General features: G+C 38.2%; 1 protein-coding gene across 1 annotated transcript in view; it reads right to left on the bottom strand.

The window, feature by feature from the left end:
* The window catches only part of LOC124098955 (NBAS subunit of NRZ tethering complex), a 78953-nt gene that overhangs the window by 12289 nt on the left and 44990 nt on the right, over positions 1-21674 (bottom strand). The window contains exon 5 of the mRNA XM_058582496.1: positions 2777-2923. Coding sequence (XP_058438479.1) covers positions 2819-2923 — 105 coding nt within the window. The 3' untranslated portion in view covers positions 2777-2818. The remainder of the gene's footprint in view (positions 1-2776; positions 2924-21674) is intronic.

Here is a 21674-nt window from a genome sequence, read left to right as displayed (position 1 = left end):
GAATGAGATGGACATTATTACCCTAGGTGACATGTATGAAGAGACAAATGGCGTGGCTACTTTGTGTACAACCAGAGAATTGAAAAATTGTGCTCCATTAGTGTACTATGAATCAAAATGCATTCTGCTGACATGTATAACAAATTAGAACAGATAAATTTTTTAAAAAAGATCCCATCCAGAAGGGGATTGATACATTCTTTTCCCCCAGTAGAACCCTAAATTCAGGCCAGCTCTTGTGAAACTGAGATGAGAAAAGCTTTCGGTTTCCAGGCCAGAAGGAGCTTCCTATTTCTGAAAATTCGAAACCAAATTCAGTCAGGTCCATCCCATGAGGATGATCTGACTCATACCAGACACAGGCAGAGGAGGTGGAACTGAAAGAGAATTTTTGATTTGCTGATTTCCCAGCATAGTCTGCTTACCTAACAAAGATAAGGACAGGTACAGTGAACTCTAGGACCTTGATCACCAGCGAACTATACACTCTTAACATCAACCATCACCAATCAGAAGAGGTGTTTCTCTTCCTTTGAGATGGCAAAAATGTAGAGTGAAAGCTCTCCTCCCAGTGTAGGTCTGGAGGGAGATCCTCTGTGGACCTCTTCCTCCGTGGAACATAGGAGAGTTATGTAAACTTAATATTTGCTGAAAGAGACTTGAGTTACCTTAATGATTTCGTTGTAATCTGCCAGCATTGGACAGTTAAGGGTTGGAGAAAATAATAAAAAGTGTTCTTAGTTCCACAATTGGACTAAGTAAGAATATTTATTTATTTATTTATTTATTTATTTATTTATTTATTTATACATACTGGGAATTGAACTCAGGGGCACTCAATCACTGAGCCACATCCCTAGCCCTATTTTGTATTTTATTTAGAGACAGGGTCTCACTGAGTTGCTTAGTACCTTGCAAAGTTGCTGAGGCTGGCTTTGAACTCGAGATCCTCCTGTATCAGCTGGGATTACAGGCATGCACTACTGCGCCCCACAAGAATCTTTATTTTTTATTAAAGAGAAAAGTTTAAAATTGTGATTAAAATATACTAATATTAAATTTACCATCTTAACCATTTTTAAGTGCATGTTTCAGTGGCTTAAGTACATTTACATTGTTGTATAATTATCATTATCATGTATCTCCAGAACTTTTTCCATCTTCCAAAACTGAAACTCTATATATTTATTAAACAGCAGCTCCCCATTCCCTTATCCCTCAGCTCCTGTCAACACCCATTCTTCTGTAGGTCTTTATGAATGTGCTACTCTAAGCAACTCATATAAGTGGAATCATGTAATATCTATCTTTTTGTGACTGGCTTATAGTCCTCAAGCTGGGTGCCATGTCACATGCCTGTAATCCCAGCGGCTCGGGAGGCTGAGATAGGAGGATCCGAGTTCAAAGCCAGCCTCAGCAACTTAGCAAGGCACTAAGCAACTCAGTGAGACCCTTTCTCTAAGTAAAATACAAAAAAGGGCTAAGGATGTGGCCCTGAGTTCAATCCCTGGTACCAAAAAAAAAAAAAAAAGATATTGTCCTCAAGATTCAGCCATGTTGTAGCATGTGTCAGAATTTCCTTCCTATTTAAGGCTGAATAATATTCTAATATATGATTAATTGTTCTCTAAGGAATTTGGACTAGGTCTTCAGTGTGTCAGGTGGTACATTTGCACTCATAGTTTTGATATTATATTAAGATTTTTTGGAAGTTCTAGCATCTTCTTGGATACAGGGTTGGGTAGTATATGAAAACGTGATACATTTTCTGCCACAGCTGAGAAACAGGTATAGCAAACAAAAATTAAGGCCTATCTGTTCAGTCATTAGGTACCATTTCAATAGTTCCTCTTTTAGGATCCATTCTATTGGAAACTTGAATGTGGATTGTACCTTTGACCACTGGCTTGTTCCTGAAAATACCTCAAGTGCCACTGGGATCCACAACCCTCCATCTGAAACACTCATTGTTTTGATTTGGGTATGGTTTGAGTGTATCCCCAAGGATTTCATGTCATGTAATCTTGATCCCCAATGTGGTGGTATCGAGGTGGTGGAACATTTAAGAGGTGGGGCCTAGTAGAAGATGGTTAAGTATTAGGGGTACTACCCTTGGGAGGGTTTAATGCCTTTTTCAGGGGTGAATTACTTTTCTTGGAAATGGGTTGTTTGGCTCTCTCTCCACTTACATTTGGTACTGGGAATTAAACTTTGGGGCATTTACCAGAGAGCTACATCCCTAACCCTTTTTATTTTGAGACAGGATATTGCAAATTGCTGAAGTTGGCCTTGAACTTGTGATTGTGATCCTCCTGCCTCAGCCTTCTGAGTTGCTGGAATTATAAGCATGTGCCACTGCATCTGTCTCTGTGTGTTATTTCTTCACTGATTGGAACCAGGGTGGGAGAAAGAGTGAGTGAATAGTCATAGTTATTTTCTTTAACGTATTTCAAATAAAAAAGAGTTGGCAAGACCATTCATCTCCAAAATTAAAGTCAGTTTCAAACTGATCTAGGGTCTTATCATCTGGAATCCTTTACCTTAAAGATCACATAGAGGGTCTGGGATTGTCGCTCAGTGATAGATCACTTGCTTAGCACTTGTGAGGTACTGGGTTTGATTCTCAGCATTATATGTAAATTAAAATAAAGGTTCATTGACAACTAAAAAAATTTTTAAAAAATCACATAGAATTATGTGACCATTTTACAAGTACATAATATAAAATCGAGAGTTTACTTAATTTGCTTATAAACCAAACTATGTTCTATCAAACCTTTCAGAGGCTCCCAGGTGAGATCTTCAACCTTTGCTCCATTTACCCTCTAGGATTTATTTCAGATTCCATGATGGTCTGGTGGAAGATGAGAAGAGACCCAAAGTCCTGAACTGGCTCATCTCTCATTTCCATGGCAGGGGGAGGCTGAGAAGGGCAGGGGAAATTATGAATCCAGTTTTCCACCAAAAAACAGTGCAGCTAAGGATACTACTTGGTTTCACCTATGCCAAAAGAATATTTGGAGTACCAAATAAGGTAAAGAAGGTGTAGATACTTGAGAAACTGTCTTCTTTAAACTTTTCTATGTCAACCCCCCATTTTTTCTTTTCCTTTTCCTTTTTTTGGAGTGCAGGTGCTCTATAAATGAGCTACTCCTTCAGGCCTTTTTATTATGAGACAAGGTCTTTTTGTTGCCCAGGCTAACCTTGAACTTGCCATCTTCCTACCTTAGCCTCCCTAGTGCTGGGATTATAAGTGTGTGCCATCACTTCTTGCTTCTCTATTCCTTTTTAAAATATTTCAGTAGATTCTCATGTAATCTTCTTGTTCTTAAGTAATTATTTTTCTTTTGAACCCTGTAGCACTTTACCACTGAGCTACACCCCTCAGCCTATTTTATTGTTTTATTTTGAAACAGAGTATCCCTAAATTGCTGAGTCTCATGAGTTGCTGAAGCTAGCCTTTGAATTTAGGATCATCCTGCTGCATTCTGCCTCAGGCTTCTAAGTCACTGGGATTACAGGTATGTGTCAACATGCCTAGCTTCATAAATAATTTTTTTTCATAAGTAATTTTTGAAAATGCAGTTTTCTTTAAAAATATTTTTCATTAGTGCCTTATAGTTATACATAACATTGTGGTTCATTTTTTAAACGTTTTTTTTTTCAGTTGTTGATGGACCTCTTTACTTTATTCATTTATTTATATTCTGTGCTGAGAATTGAACCCAGTGCCTCACACCTGCTAGGTAAGTGTTCTGCCACTGAGCTACAACCTCAGCCCTCATTTTGACATAATTTTACAAGTATAAAATATAAGTTGCTCTAATTCAATCCCCAGTACTTTCCTTTTTCTTCTCTCCTCCCTTGCTTTGTTCCCTTTCCTTTACACTGCAGACCTTTCTTCTGTACAGTTTTTTAAAAAAATTAGTACATTATGGATATACATTTATTAATTCTTGGTACAATTCCCTGAACTTTAGGGATCCTATTGAGAAAGTTGTTGCCTTGGCCTGTGTGTTGGAGTGTTGAGCCAACACATTTTCTTCTAGCAGTGGCAGAGTTTCTGATCTACTTCTTAGGTCTTTGATCCGCTTTGATCCAGTTTCATTTTTCTACATATGGCTCTCCATTTGTTCAAAAGACTATCTTTTCTTCAGGGTATGTTTTTGGCAATTTTGTCAAGTATGAGATGACTGTATCTATGTGTATTTGTCTCTGTGTCTTCTATTATCTTTCATTGATCTTCGTGTCTGTTTTGGTGCCAATACTATGCTTTTTTATTATTATAACTCTAGTATAATTTGAAATATGATATTATGATGCCTCCAGCATTGCTCTTGCTCAGGACTGCTTTGGCTATTCTGGGTCTCCTGTCCTTTCTAATGAATTTTAGAACTGTTTCTTCTAGTTCTTTTCAGTAGTGAGGATTGAACAAAGGCGTTCTATCACTAAGTTACAAACCCAGCTCTTTTTTGAGTTTATTTTGAGACTGTGTGTGTGGGGGGGTCATTCTTTTTTAAATTTTTAAAAAATTTTTGTTCTTAAAGTTATACATGACAGTAGAGTATAATTTGACTTATTTATACAAACATGGAGTCCATCTTATTCTAATCAGGATCCCAGCCTTGTGCTTGTACATGATGAAGGAATTCATTATAGTGTATTAATTTAATTTTTTAAAAATTAGTTCTCATTAGTTATACATGATAGTAGAAATCTCTTTGATTCCTTGTACAAAAATGGAGCAGAAAGTTTTACTTCTCTGGTTGTACATGAAGTAGAGTCACAGCATTAGTGCAATCATACATGTACTTAGAGTAATGATTCGAACTGTGGTGTATTCATATATGTACATAGGAAAGTTAGGTCCGAATAATTTCACCATCTGTCCTCCCTCCCTTCCCTTAATTCCCCTGAGACAGTATCTTACTAGTTGCTGAGGGTCTTGCTAAGTTGCTGAGGCTCATCTTGAACTTGTGATCCTTCTGCCTCAGCCTCCTGAATTCAGGAGGTTACAGGCATGCACCACCAAATCAGATTATTTTTTCTAGTTCTGTAAGAAATGTCATTGGTATTTTGATGGGAACTGCATTGAATCTTCATAATGTTTTTGTTAGTATGACCATTTTGATGGTCATGCAGTATTAATAATCCTGCCTATCTAAGAACATGGGATATCTTTCCATCTTCTAATGTCTTCTTCAATTTCTTTCTTCAGTGTTAATTTATTTTTCAGCAGATTTATTGGAGTATAGGGAAACGATTTATATATTTATCTTGTACCCTGCTACTTTGTTTGTCAGCTTAAGAAGACTTCTGGTGGAGTTTTTTGGGGTCTTCTAAATAATGGGATCATCTCATCAGCAAATTGATAATTTGTCATCTTATTTTCCTATTTATATCCCTTTAATTTCCTTCTCTTGTCTGATCATTCTGGCTAGAGTTTTAAGGATTATGTTGAATAGGAGTGGTGAGAATGGATATTCTTGTCTTGTTCCTGTTTTAGAAGAAATGCTTTAAGTTTTTTCTTTGTTCAGAATGATGTTAGCTTTGTGTTTGTTATATGTAGTCCTAAAATGTTGAGGTAAGTTTTTTCTATCCCTATTTTCTCTAGTTTTAAACATGAATGGGTGCTATACTTAATTCTTCTAATGCTTTTTCTGTATCTATTGAGATGATAATGTGATTCTTCCAATTATTATTTTGTGGTAAATTATGTTGATTTGCATATGTTGAAATAACCTTGCATCCCTAGGATGAAATCCATTCTTAACATAATTTTTAAAATTAGTTCTTTATAATTTTTTTTGTTTATACAAGGTTCAGGATTCAGAAATTCATAGTGATTACTTTATCTGAATCAGGAATTGGGAATCTAAGAAGATATCTATAATAATTTACAAGGAGTAAAATGTAGGGAAAGGAGAAATTTATTATAGTTATTTGGCTGGGGATGTAGCCCAATGGTAGAGTGCATGCTTATTATGTGCAAGTCCCTTGGTTAAATTCCTAGCCCCACAAAACAAATAAGGTTGTCACTAGATAGAAGGAAAAACAACCTTTTAACATTTGGTATTATTGCTTTATAACATCATTTCCAAGATTTAGCTTGAACTGAGAATCTATATCTTGTCTAGTTTGCTTTATTGTTTCTAAAGAGTTATTCCATTCTATCATTACATGGTTCCTAGCAAAATATCTATTTTTGATGTACGGTATTGTGTAATATCTAGTCATACAATGTCTAGTATTATATGGTTTCTCTGTTTTTGATAAACAGAATCAATGTTTATTTGAGTGAAATGGTAGTAAAAGAAAGGAAGCAACATTGCCCTTCTCCTTAGGATACAAACAACAACAACAAAATACCAAAGGTCATGAATGTGATCTTTTACTGTGAATGAAATATGAAGCCTGTGAATGAAAATGTGTTCTGCCTTTGGGAAAAGGTATCAGTCACAGAGCAAAGGAAATTATGCAAATATACATTCTCTTCATTTATTCCTTTTGTTCATTTATTTCATAAATATTTATTAAGTGCTTGTCATATGTATGCCAGGCTTTACTCTGTTCAAGTGGGGGTAAATTCAGTGAACAAAACGGGAAAGAACTAGGTGTGTGGTGCAATGCCTATAATCCCAGTGACAAGGGAGGCTGAGGCACGTGGATAGCAAGTTCAAAGCCAGCCTTGGCAACTTAGAGAAAGCCTGTCTCAAAAAATAAAAAAGGCTGGGGATGTGGCCAAGTGGTTAAGCACTGCTGGATTGAATCCCTGTAAAAACAAACAAACAAATCAGGAAAGACTAAAAGATAAAAATTTTTGCCTTTCTGTAGGTTGCATTCCAGCAGGGATAGGGAAAATCCGGCAATGAATAGAAAGCTTAACAAATAAGCCAATTAGATGGTAGGAAAGGAGATGCTGAGTACTGGGGAATGAACAGAGCAGGGTAGGGGACATCAGGACCACTGCACACGTGTGCAACTCTGGGTGTTGGGGGAATGGGATGTGGGGTTAGGGACCACTGAAGGTTTCTAAACTGCTCAAGATGCAAGTGCATAGATCTGGCCAGGTGTCCCTCTTGAGGTTAAAAAATGAACAACAATTGACAAGCCCACCCCTTTGTTCTCTCCATTTCTTTCTTTTCCTTCTTTTTACCTTGTTTCTTCTATTAATTGATATTTGCCCTTCCTTCCTTCCTCAAATGATTTCTTTATAATTTTTCTTTCTTTTGCGCTCTCTCTCCCTTTCTTTCTTTCTTTGCTTCCTTCCTTCCTTCTTACTTAAACCTAGGGCCTCACAAACATGCTACTACTGAGCTGCACCCCCAATCCGTCCCTTGTATTTCATTGTCATTATACCTTCTTGAGTCTCTGAATTAGTTTTTTTTTTTTTGTGTGTGTGTGTGTATTGGGGACTGAACACAGAGGTACTTTTTAATTTTTTATTTTGAGACAGGATCTTGCTAAGTTGCTGAGGCTGGCTTTGAACTTGCAATCCCCTGCCTCAGCCTCTGGAAACACTGGGATTATAGGCATGAACCAACATGCCCAGCTGTATTAGTCTATTTTCTATTACAGAAAAAAATCACTGAGACTGTGTTACTTGTAAATAAAGGAGGTTTATTTAGCTCACAATTCTGGTGGCTGGAGGGTCCAAACAGCATGGTGCCAGTCTCTTGGCAAGGACCTCCTAGCTATGTCACAACATTGTAGAGAAAGGAAAAGGGAACCTTCTGTAAGCACAAGAGATTACATGGAAAGATAGGAAATCAGAGATTTTGGGGTCAGATTTATCCTTTTTATAATAACTTTTATAATGATAATCTCACAAAAACTGGTCTTTTGTGAGAACTATGTTAATATCTTCTAAGGATCATGACCTAACAATCTCCCATGAGGTCCCACCTCTTAAAAGTTCCCACCACCTCTCAATGTTGCCATACCAGAGATCATCTTTCATTACATGAGACTTTGAGGAACATATTCAAACCATATCCCAGTCTGTTACTCTAGCATTATATGGCTTTCCCTCTCTACTTTCTTTCTCTCATCCCACTGTTTAATTTCTTTAGTGTCTTTTTGCCCTTATCATCTATACCCCATCTCATTCTCTTCCTCTTTCTTTTGACTTTCTCTCTCTTGTTTCTTCTCCCTGCTCCCAACTTGCCACACTTGAAAGAAGGAATATAACCTTGCCAAAGATCTGAAGACATGACTGTATAGAAAGGGAAAATGGAGGCCCCCTTTGTGAGGCCAAATGGACCAAAAGGTCACTAACAAAACCAAGCCTTAATGCCTGTATTGTTTTCAGGACAATGTGAAATACGTGTATGGTGGATTTTTTGAAGTATGATTTTGCTAAGAAATTTACTTAATCCATAGCAAAGAAATAAGACTATGATAGGTGTAAGTTTCTAAGAGTTTATTTTATAGTAAAATATGCTATGTCCCAAGATAAACAAGCAAATTTTGTTTTTACTGAGCTCAGAATTCTCTTTTATGTCCATGAGATGGCAGTAGAGCAAAAGAAAAACATTAAAAGCCTCTATCTCTTTATTTCAGAGACTTGGTGAATTTTCCCACAAAGCTGCAATGAAGACAGAGGGAGAACAAAATCTATATAAAGAGAAATTACAAGAAGGTGTGATATAACACTCGAACATATATACTCATTTTGACAAAACGTGTTTGGAGCTGAATTCTTTCTCTGCATTTGAGTCTTTATAAGATAAAAGTACATACCTTTAGGGAACTATTAGGGAACTATTAACTCTAAATCCCAATACATGAAGTTAATTTTAATTGGCAAAAAGTTAATTTGACATTATTATTAAAAATATCTTTTGGGTTTGTTCATTTTTTTTTCTTTCTTTTCTTCCTTTCTTTTTTACTTGTAGTTCTGGGAATTGAACCCAGGGCCTTTCTCTTGCTAATCATGTATTTTACTACTGATTACACTCCAGCCCAATTTTCAAGTGTCATTTAATTGATTTATTCAAGATTAGTTATGTTTCAGAGGACATTTGATTTGAAAATTGGAAATCCTGAGAAAGTCAGCTCTTTAGTAGATTTTTGAATAGTTTAACAAGAAATTTAAGGGCAATTTTCTCAAGATTCTCAAAAACAATAACAAATAATGACTATGGGGAGGGAGATATAAAGCACATGTGTAAAACCGTTAACAATTGGTGTAGTTGGGTGGAAGTCATGTGGTATTCGTTGTACTGTTCTTGTATATTTTCCATAGTTTAAAAATGTTTCAACTAATAAATTTTTTTAAAAGTTTCAAATTAAAAACTAGAAAAGCAAAAAATGTTATCACATAACTTACACATAAGAGATTGTGTCATAACTCATGCATAGTAGATTCATAGAAGGGATTATTATGCAGCATAACCACAACTATAATAAATATACCAAACATATCAGTCTAAGAAGTTTTGGATGAGACCTACTATTCTAGCAAATTAAGGCCTAGTCTCTACCATGGTTGGACCCCAGACTGGTATTCATCTAACACATACTTAATTAACAATTACTGAATATGAGACTCTTTACAGGGCTTATAGCAACCAATATTGTAGACAAAATTTCTGCCCTCCTGGAGCTAGGAAAGACATAAAAAAGCAAATACCCATACCATTGATTGTGTAATGGTAAGTACTAGAAAGAAAATGAAAATTACTATTACTTTGATAGGGTAGTCAGTGTAGGCCGGCCTCTCGAGAGGTGACGTTGGAGTAAAAGCTTGAGCAAACCAGGTGTGGGCTCTGTGCATCTGGAGAGAAGTTTCTATGCAAAGACCATGAGTCAGGTGGATAAGCAGCCAGTATGACTTAATGAAATGAAGGATAGGAACCAGCCAGAAGATGAGACTGGGCAGGTACTAGGGCCAGATCATGGTTTGGCCTTATGAACCAGTAAGTGAACAGACATTGAGGAGAAAAGATCTTTAATAGAATGTAATATTATCAAAATCTTTGTTCAGAAAACAGTTTGGTATTTTCTCAAAATGTTGAACATAGAATTATCATATTACCCAGCAGTTCTACTTCTAGGTATGTATTCAAAATAATTGAAAGCAGAGTCCCAAAGAGAGATTTGCATACCCATAATCAGAACAGTATTATTCACAATGGCTGCAAGGTGAAGCAAATTAAGTGTTCATTGACAAATCAATGAATAAGCAAAATGTGATATGTACACATACTTGGAATATTATTGAATTTTAAGAAGGAATAAAATTTTGATACATGTTACAACATGGATGAAACTTGAAAAGTGTTATACTAAGTGAAAAAGAAAGAAAAAATACTGTATGATTCTGCTTATATGAGATACTCAGAATAGACAAATTCTCAGAGAAGAAAAGTAGAACAGAGGTTACCAGGGTCTAAGGAGAGTGAGTAATGGGGAGTTATTTTTTAATGTGTGTGGAGTTTCTGTTTGGAATTATGAAAAAGTTCTGGAAATGGTTAGTGGTGGTAGTTGCACAATATTATGAATATACTGAATGCCACTGAGCTGTACAATTAAAATGGTTAAAATGGCAAAGTTTATATTATACATATTTTAGTACAATCAAAAAACTTTCTTTATTTCTTCATTATTCCTATTATTTACTTTATCCTCTCAAGTAACTGTTTACAAGGACAAGGACTTTAAGATATGGATACTTTCTAGTAGTATTTTTTTTTATATTGGGAATTAAACCCAGGGACACTTTACTACTGAACCACGTTCTTAGCCTTTTTTATTTTTTTGAGACAGGATCTTGTTACGTTGCTGTAACAAGCCTCAAACTTGTAATCCTCACGCCTTAGCCTCTTCAGTTGCTGAGATTAAATGCATGTGCCCCTGCACCTGGCTTTTCTAGTATTATTGACCATCAATTTTTACTATCTTTTCTCCTTTTTCCCTATATTATGTATGAAACAAAGACACACACACATATACACATACACAACTAAATTGCTTTATTTATAGTAATTATCAATTTTTTTGTACTGGGGATTAAATCATTGATAAGTTGCTGAGGGCCTCCCTAAGTTGTTGAGGCTAGCCTTGAACTTGTGATCTTCCTGCCTGGGCTACCCCACTAACCCAGTTACTGGGATTACATGTTAAATGAAATAGCAAGCTATAAAATTTTATATGGAATAGGATCTTATAAGACTTGGAATAAAAAGCACAAGCTCCATAAACTAAAAACTAATTTACTGAGATGTTAATGGTGTTCATCTCTGGATGCTATCCTTATGCATATTTATTTTCATTATTATTTTTATATATTTTCATTTTCTTCCAATTATTATCTTTAAAAATCTTTTAAAGACAGAATTTGAAAGACTAGTACAATGATTATCCTTGTACCTAGTTGGATTCAACAATTGCTTGTTTTCCCATATATGATCTATATCTATTTTATCTATATATCTGCATCAGAAGTTGATAAGTTTTGTCTCAAGGCCATATCTGGCCCATCATCTGTTTTTGCACAGCTCTGAATTAAGAAATGTTTTTTTTCATTTTTCAAATAGCAGTATTTTAATTGGCTATATGCATACATACAAAGTATCTTTGATTTTGCCTCTTGGTCTGCAAAACCTAAAACTTCATCATCTTACCCTGTGTAAAAAAAAAAAAATTCCAGCTGGGTGCAGTAGCACTTTTCTATAATCTCAGTGCCCCAGGAGGCTAAGGAAGGAGGATCACTGAAAGAACTGAAACCGAGATATGGAGTTACCCATAGGAGAAGTCCGTTTATTCCAGTACAGCAGAGCTTTTTATCCAGGGTAGGCAGAGCCCCTTAGGACAGGAGGCAAATTCTCATTGGATTACAGTCATTAGAATGGTTTTGTCAGTCGCCCATTGGTGACTTATTGGCACCTTAATCTGCATAAAGTGGGAAACAGACCCAGAAGAGAAGCCTAGTCAGCACCATCTTGGGGCAGGTAACCCAATATTTTCCCCTTTTTAGTTTAATAATGGGTGTAGGGTCAGAGTTCGTTCTGACTGCTTCCTGCTGAGCAGGGGCGTTGCCAGGAAGGGGCGGGGAGAACACTGGATTACCCTGAGGTTAATCCCCAAAGCAGCACCAAAAAACTAAAGACTTCTGATGGGGCCAAAAAAAGTACCCTGAAACCATAGGTCCTGGATCACGTCCCACTAATCTTCCTCAGTGTTCATGGCGAAGGGCATCCAAAAAGGTTTTCCATGGATCTGCCATTTAGCAGGCCGTGAGTTGAGTGGTAGAAGACTGATCAGGATCTTCTGAGGCCAGTAGTTGGTAATTCCTAAGAAGGAGCTGGTTAAAAGATTGGTTAGAGATTTTTGCTATCTGATTTTGAGCAAATTTAATCATACAAGGGAGAAAGAGGCAGGCCAACAGAATAATGGAGAGCGGTCCCATTATTGGCCACATCCATGTCAAGAGGGGTGACTGGAGCCAGAAGGAAAAAGAAGAGGTTTGGGATGTCTTCCTTAAGCCTGCTGCCAGATCATTAAGTTTATTGATGTTTTGTTAAGTATCCATTAGGATCTGGAGCCAAGAGTAAGACATTGTGAGTGAAGAAGAGGCTGAAGAGGAAGAGGAGTCTCGAATTGCCTATATGATAACCTCTTCTGAATGCAGAATGTCAGAGGACACTCGAGAAACTTGAGATAGAAGAAGGCGGTGACCCCTGCAGCCCATTGTGGGTCCCATGGGTCCTTGATGGTGATGTTATATTTTTGAATCTGGCTAACATAGGAGCATATTCCCATGTTTAATTGGCCTGAATATGGACATCCCCCATATACCTCTGGCCACCAACGGCATTGTTCATCCCATTGATCATATAGGAAACAAAGGTATGGCCTTGAGGACTGCTGAATAAGTTTTGTTGAGGCAGGTAAGGATAAGTACTCAGTGTCAGAGCAACCATGCAGGGGGCAGTCTGCCGTTGCGTTTAGGGCTGTAGTTTTAGTATTTTTTTAAGTATAGGTTTGTCTAGCCTTAAATCTCCAGACATAAGGGGAAGAAGAGACCATAAGAATAAGGCTTATGAGAGTTAAGAAAAGGAGCGGCTTAGAAACCCAGGGGTTCATTTTCCAATATGGGTTCAAGAAGCGCGACCTGAGACAGATGGAGCTTAGACTGCGCCGCATGCAGATAAATCCTAGGTCGGCTTGAGCCTGGAAATATGAATTCAAGGAGTTAATTGGTTATTAGGGAGCACTAGCCTGGGTGCAGTTGGAATACATAATACAACTTGTGTTGGACCTTCCCACTTTGATAGTAAGGGACCCTTGTCTCCTGGCAGATTAAAGAGGGCAGATTGGCCAGGTGACATGGAGAGAGGGATCTGGGAGGTTTCCAGATCTGGAAGAAGCCAGTCCTGATGTTTCCAGATCTCAGCATGGAGATGAGTAAGAAGTGGTAACGCATAGCGACTGGGGATGGGCCAAGATGATGGGGTAAGGCCCGGAGAAGGATTGGGCTTCCATATATGACCTCAAAGGGAGAGAGAGATGACGGCTTCTTAGGTAGGGCTTGCAGGAGAAGGGCTAAAGGAAGTAGTTTAGTCCTTTAAGTCCATGACAAAAAAGTGGGTGGTTACGGTAGGAATTTGTGACAAAAGGGTATAGGAGTTGGGAACCAGCGGGTGGATGGGTTTAATAGTGGAATTAATGAGGTGATGATCTTGAACCAGGCGGTAAGTGCCATTAGGCTTTTTTACTGCCAGTATGGGGGTGTTGAATGATGAATGTGTGGGCCTAATGTATCCTTATTAGTCTTTTATGATTGGCTCTAAGCTAATGAGAGCTGCTGTAGATAAAGGATATTGGGGCTGGCTGGGGAAGTAGGAGGGATCCTTAAGTTGCGCCAAAATGGGTGGGCAATTTACCCTGGATGGACTTTGAATGTCCCATATTATGGGATCCACCAGGTGTAGGAAAGCGTCTTTCAGAGTGGGCTTCTATTGATGTATCACATTGAGAGCAGAAGGGGAGCGTAAAATCTTCAGGCAGAAGTGTTAAAAGGAAGGAGGGCATGGATGAGATTGGCAATTGGACGGAGAGTGTAGCTCGGAGAGTGGAAATAATATCTTCCCAGAAGGGGTACAAGACATTGAGGCATAACCAAGAAAGAATGGGTGAATGGGAACTTTTCTATGGAACAAGTGGGGGGGTTTATGAGGAATGATGGTCTTCCCTCCTACCCCATCAATAGGAGAAGATGAAGGGAACGTGGGACCCCAATATTCCCTCAGGACTGAAAACGTGGCTCTGGTATCTATGAGGAAACTAATAGAGTGCCCTTCTACATAAATTTGTACCCTAGATTCTTGCCTGCTGATGGTAACAGTCGGGGAGGAGGACCCAGGACCTCATCAATCATTGAGTGCAAGACCCAGGAGGTCAGAGCCAGGGTGTTTGACCGCATTCCTCCTTCGGGGATTGGGACAATCCGACCCCCAACGGCCCATCTGTTGGCACTTCGGACAAGGCGTTGGAGTCCTCGGGGTTGGGCAGGCCTTTGCCCAGTGACCCTCTTTACCGCATTTAAAGCAGGCACCCAGAGGACTCTTACCCCAGAAGGGCAGTGGTCATTGAGCTTGTGGAGCCTTTTGTAAGACCGGGGCCAGCATTTGAAATTTTTGGTGTTCAAATTTTTCAGATCTCTGATGCTTGAGGTGCTCAGCCTCCTTATCCCGGTTATGATATACTTTAAAGGCTATGGCCAAAATTTCGGTCTGAGGAGTTGCAGGATCCTGTTCCAATTTCTTCAATTTAGCTTTTATGTCGGGGTAGCTTTGGGATAGGAAGTACGTCATAAGGACACGTCTCCCATCTGGAGACTCAGGATCTAAATTTGTATATTGTTGGAGGGCTTTTGTAAGGCACTCCAGGAACTCTGAAGGAGTCTCTTCCCTTTTCTGAATAACTTCCTGAAGTTTTTGAAAGTTGACTGCTTTTCTAGAGGCCTTCTTAAGGCCTACAATAATACATGTTGCAAATTGGTCCCTCAATTGGAGTCCAGCCACAGTATTATAGTCCCAGTTCAGTTCCTGGTCTGGGACCGCATGGGGACCAGTTAGGGTGATTAGGGTTAACTAGGTGGGTCCCATCTGCATGGGCCGGAGCCAAGTCCTATACCCTTCTACATTCCCCAGGGAGTAATGTATTGGCCAGGATCATGTATATATCTTGGTGGGTGAGACTATAGGCTTGTAAGACCCACTGAAATTCTCTAATATAAGTAGTGGGGTCAATGGTGTAAGATCCCAGCCTCTTTTCAAGCTGTGTGAGATCGGACATAGAGAAGGGAACATGGACATGCACAATGCCTTCAGATCCAGCCACTTCACGTAAAGGGGCCATAGTAAGGGGTTGACTAGAAGGATTATGAAGCGTGAGAGATAGGGTTGTGGGGGGGGGCTGAAAGAGTGGGCTGGGGGTGAAGGGGAAAGTGGAGGTGGGGCAGAAGGCTGGGGTGCAGAAGATGGTGAAGGACGATAAGGGGGTGGTTCCTCAGCCAGGTCAAAAGAAGATACAAAAGAATCACCAGGAGGTGAGGGGACAGGCTTATAGGCTAAGAGGACTTGTTGAGGACTGCATGTGGAGGAAAGTTTGGGATGGGTACGAAGAAGGGAAAAGGCTTCAACATAAAGGATCTCCTTCCACTTTTTTGAGCGCTCGCAGTAGTTGAACAAGTCACGAAGAATTTGGGGATCTAAGGACCCTTCAGCAGACCATTTACTGAGATTGTCCAAAGGATAGTATAGCCAGTCTTGAGTGCAAAATTTGATTAATAATTTAGGCTTAATGTCTAGAGCAAAGGACAGACAGTTCAAATTGTAAAGAAGGCATTTTAGAGGGGAGTCATTCGGAAGGGAAGAAGAGGCCCCCATGGTGAGGACAGAGGAGAACAAGGAAAGTCAAGGAGAAGAAACTCTGGACCGGAATTACAAATGGGACCCAGTTGGGCGTCCCCAAGAGGTATTTCTGTTTGACGGACTCATTAGAGTGTGAAACTGGAGGAGCAGTTGGGTCATCACCCAAGGGCTCTTCCCGTAGGGTGGAAATGCCAGAGGTCTCGGAGCACTTGGCACTAGGCATTTGTCGGAGAAGGAGAGGAGAGAGAGAGAGAGAGACTGGGAAGGAGGGGTCTGTTCTTCCCTCTGATTTCGTTAGGGTAAGGCAGGTACTGTCTTGGGAAATGACCTAGGAGACCACTGTGGTCATGAAGACCTAGGTGGGGTGAATTCTCCTCCCACAGCCAAGCGTCGGAGTTGCCTAATGATCATGGTTCTCTGCAATAGCAAGACCCAGGTGGTCACTTCATAGGGGGCCCCACTCACCTAGAGATCGGCTGGTGTTGGTCCAGAAGAAGCAAGCCCTCGAGAAGGTGGATGAGGAGGAGAAACTCTGGTAGGTTTGAATTGGGAGGGGTCCTAAGGGAGAGATTGTCCCCTCCCCAGGAGAGAAAGAACTGAAACTGAGACATGGAGTTACCCATCTAAGAAGTCCGTTTATTCCAGTACAGCAGAGCCTTTTATCCAGGGTAGGCAGAGCCCCTTAGGACAGGAAGCAAATTCTCATTGGATTACAGTCATTAGAATGGTTTTGTCATTTGCCCATTGGTGACTTATTGGTGCCTTAATCTGCATAAAGCGGAAAATGGACCCAGAAGAGAAGCCTAGTTGGCGCCAACTTGGGGAGGGTAACCCAATAAGTTTGGAGCCCTAAGCAACGTAGTGACCCTGTCTCAAAATAAAAAGGACTGGGGATTTAACTTGGTGGTAAAGTGCCCTTGGGTTCAATTCCCAGTACAAAATAAAAACAAAACCAAAAATAATTCCCCTACTCCAAAAAATATTCCAACCTTGACACACACACACACACACATACATTTTGCTGAACCATTTGAAAGCAAGCTGCACATTATAACATTTCTGCTTCAAATAATTCATTATTGTATCTCCTTATATAACATTTCTGCTTAGACATAGCATCATGATCACACCAAAGAAAACAAACTATTATTTCATAATATAATAAAATCTACAAATTTATGTGATTTATAACTTTTGCAAAATGAAAATGCAAAACTTTGTAACAACAAAAGAAAATAATCTCTTTTTTAAAAATCAGATTTTTATAATCAACATGAATTGTTCCCATCAATTTTATTATTCAAGGGATTTAGGAAAGCTGCTTTTACTGGCTGCTCTCCTGGGCGTTTCAGGTTGAAATTTAAAGTGTTTTTAAGTCAAACAGCTCATATATTCTGTGAAGTATTGGTGGTAGTAGTATTGTTTGCTGTAGGTATTGGCTGGACAAGACAGGATACTGTATAATCTTTATATTCAAAATTATTTCTGATATCTCAAATAGTATTTGCTGCTGCTGTTGTTGGAGATTGAACTCAAGGGCTCATGCATATGTTCTACCAGTGAGTTACTCTCTCAGCCTCATATAATTTTTAAAGCTAGATGGTACTTGGTAGTGTGTTATGTTAGCCCTTGTAACACTTTTGAGTATGACTAAAATTTTTCATAATAAAAAATGTATGTATGTATTTATGTATGTATACATCACTATAATAATAGATTTGACTCATGACTTCTACTAAGACAAAACTGTGTTTACGATATCTTGGGAAAGTTAAAATTTAGATGTGAAAACTGTGTGTTTGCATGGACTTTTAGAAGAAGAAACATAGCAGTTAAGTCAAACAAAACACAGAAAGAAAGATTGGTTTAAAAATTTGAATGGATTTTGAGAAAAGGCTGCTTTATTCTTTGGGAGTTTTGTTTTTGTAAACATTTCATTTTTTGTGGGATGTGAATCATGTGTTGGAATCCCCTGATTTAGCTGTGGCATAACTAAGTCTAGAAGGTTTGGGGGAGGCTCTGTTTTTAAAATTCCCCACTACCAATCATGATTATGGTTACATGAGATTTGTGTCTTGAAAAAAGAGATGTGTCCCCAAACTCTGGAATTTTTAACCATGTACTTTGTAAGCTCATCTTTGTTCTGTTTGAGCCATAATGTTATGTCTGCTTTTACCACAATCATATGGATAAGGGACTAGCAGGCCAGGCCTTCTTCCATCATGAAACAGGGTAGAATCTGCTTTTTTTTTTTTTTTTTTTCTTTTGGTACTAGAGTTTGAACCCAGAAGTGCTTAAACACTGAGCCACGTCCCCAGCCCTATTTTATTTTGAGACAGGGTCTCTCTAAGTTGCTGAGGCTAGTCTCAAACTTGGGATCTTCCTGCCCTAGCCTCTTGGGTTGCAGGATTACAAGCATGGGCCATCATGCCAAGCTAAAATCTTGCTTTTTATAGTCAGTCAAAAGATCAACCAAATTCCTTCTTCCTTGCTTCATGAGGAACTCAAAGATAAATATCCTAGCACTTCTTTTAAAAAGTAGTGGTAATAATGCTGTATTTTGTATGGGAAATGTAGTAAGAAAATTTGGGGGAAGAGTTATAGTGAACCTTTGAAAACTCTTAGGGTTAAAAATGTTGTACAGGACTATGGGTATATATAGCTCAGTAGTAAAACACCTGCCTCACATGTGTAAGGCCTTGGGCTGATTCCCAGCATCTCACATGCAAAAAATTAGTACTGTTATGCAAACATAAAACATACAGATTTTTAATATGCTCAATGACATATTAAGAGTAAAGTTATTAATTATAGACTATTAAATTCAAGGCAGCCAAATATACTTGAATTTGCATAATATTTATTATTTTAGAAGTAAGTTGTTACATAACACCTTCTTTTTATTGAGCAGAAAGTGACATTTGTTATTCCTTTCTTTTATATGTAAGTCTTATTTCATGATAATATCTTTCAATCTGAGCAACATAATTCAGTACTTCTTGATTATATCAATATTATATCTAGTTGGCTTAAAATGTCTTTATGAAGCAGCTTTTCATCTGCTAATATCATCACTATAACCCGTGTCCTCTTTCCTTCTTTTTTTTTTTTTTTTTGGCGAGGATATTGAGCCCAGGAGTGCTCTAGTACTGAGCTATATTCCCAGCCCTTTTTATTTTGAGACAAATTGCCCAGGCTAGCCTCCAATTTGTGATCCTCCTGCATCAGCCTCCTGAGTAGCTGAAATAATAGGTATGCACCACCACATCCAGCTTAATGACTCTTTATTTAATATGTAGTTATTATAGTTAAGATATGAGGTGTTCCTCAAAAGCTCCTGTGTTAATGCAGGAATATTCAGAGATGAAATGATTGGATTGTGAAAACTGTAACCTAATCAGTTCTTCCTAGTTTGAATGAACTAATTGGGTGGTAACTATAAGCAGGTGGATCATGGCTGGAGGAGATGGGTCATTGGGGGCATGTTCTGGAAGGGTTCATCTTCCCTGCAGCCCCTTTTCCCTTCCTTTTCTTTGTTTCCTGGCTATTAGAATCAGAACAATTCTCCTCCTCAACACCTTTCTGCCATGATGTTCTTATCTTGGGCCCAGAGCAATTGACTCCACTGACTATGGACTAAATCTCTGAAACGGTGAGCCCAAATACACTTTCTCTTCTCTAAGTAGTTGTTCTTAGGTATTTTGGTCACAGAGACATAAAAGCTGATTAACACAATAGTCAATTCATTATCATTGAACTCATGGCCAACGCTGCTATAACACATGCCTGGAAAAAAGCTTATCTAACACATGTGTTTTCTCTGTAACATCTGAGTCTTTTTGTACTGGACAATACTTCATCATTATGCTTAGGATCATTTTAAACAGCAACAAAAAACACGAAATATGAAAAACAATGACACCATATAGACTCTAAAAAGGACACCTGTTTACATTATGAGAGCTGCAACTGGAAGGCAGAGAGTTGAAACTGGAAGCCTTGTTTTACCTCAGCTTGGAATGCACTCATGGAGCAACTCAACATTTTCACTGCTGTGAGTGATCATGCCTGCAAAAGTGCCATAAATACTGATTTGGGGAATAAAAAAATTTAACATTTTCAAATATGGAATCTGTGAATAATGAGGATTGACTGTATTTGCAGTGCCTTTGCCAAGTTCTATATGTTCAAAGATGAATAAGACTTAACTGTTAATGCTCAACAAGCTTAAAAATTAATCTCAGGGGAGTGAGGTGAACAAAACTAATATAATACAGTGATGACCACTATAATTGAGCTATGAGCAAGAATAAGATTTTTCAGGAAAAAGCACATAATTATCTCTTAGTATATATCATGGGATAGTGAGAAGACTAATTGACTTTGAAATCAGGACTTGGCACCAGTTCTGGCTTTGCCCTGAAACAGCTGTGTGATTGTATTCAAGTCCTTTAACATTTTGAGTTTTAGTCTATTCATTAGAGATATGAGGATGGTAATACCTAACTTCCAGACTACTATAGTGACAAAAGAATCCAATACTGAACTTGGAAAATAGTATGTACTCAATCAGTTACTTGGGTTTGCGGGGGGCATGGACAGGGAAGTAATGGTTCACTTTACAGAAGGTGACAATCGGCTGTGTCTTGAAGCATGAGGAAGGTGTCTATGGGTGCACTGTTGTGAGAGTTTTGAGTTCTAAAGCCCTTTGTATTTTTGTACTTTAAATTCCTCTATCTATTCAAGTGAGGTGCTATGAATGTAATAGTTACTCTGTTATTATGTATTGACAGTTTGGTTGGTTGCGTGAGTAAAAGGGGAAGGATATCTTTGGTATCTCTTAGTCACATTTGCGCAGCAACACATTCTTGGAACACTATATATTATTAGTCTTTGGAGATTTAGTTTGTAGTAATTTAACAGGAGAAATCATGTGCTTCAGCTAGGAGTTATATACTCCCATAAGTTTATTTTGAGTACAAAAGCATGAAAGAAAAATGAAGGGGTGTGTGTGTGTGTGTGTGTGTGTGTGTGAGAGAGAGAGAGAGAGAGAGAGAGAGGAGGCAGGAATTCTTAAGGGAGAGATATTTGATTTAACAATATGGATAAATCTTGGCAATGTCATATTAAGTGAAATAGCAATTCTTCCAAGAATATATGCAAAGATATAAATATAATCTGGAGAAATTAGGTGGCTCTGTAACAAAAGGATGAAAGCTAATGTTACTAACATGGGGCCTCAGGATGTGACTTACTAAGAAACTTGTAGCATGGATTTTGTTATATTCTTGCCCAAAATGAATCACTTGAATCCAATCAAAGGGAAACATCAGAAGAACCAAAATGAAGGACATTAATAAAATACCAGGCACTGACATGTTAAATTATCAGACTTTCATAATGGTAAGGTTGTGAGGAGCAAAGAAAGGTTGAGGAAATGTTTAAGATTAAAGAAGACTAAAGAGATAAGACAACTGAGCACAATGTGTAATTCTGGACCGGATTACATACTTGGAAAGCCTCTATTAACAATATGTTGGGACAACTGACAAAACTTAAAAATAGACTATAGATAGTATATAAATATGGTTTCAATGTTAAATTTGATAATTGTGGTTATATAAGAATTTCCTTGTCCTTAGGAAATACACACTGGCATATTGAGAGAGAAAAGAGTCATGATATATATATACACACACACACACATACATACATACAACCTATTTGCAAGTGATTTGGAAAATATTAATAATATATAAATATATATAACATATACATATATGTAAGTATCAG

This window comes from Marmota monax, unplaced genomic scaffold (genome assembly GCF_021218885.2).
Source record: "Marmota monax isolate L192 unplaced genomic scaffold, Marmota_monax_Labrador192_F-V1.1 WCK01_AAM20220418_F8-fsc00840, whole genome shotgun sequence".
Taxonomy (NCBI): Eukaryota; Metazoa; Chordata; class Mammalia; order Rodentia; family Sciuridae; genus Marmota; species Marmota monax.
This window is presented reverse-complemented; position numbering and strand designations above follow the sequence as displayed.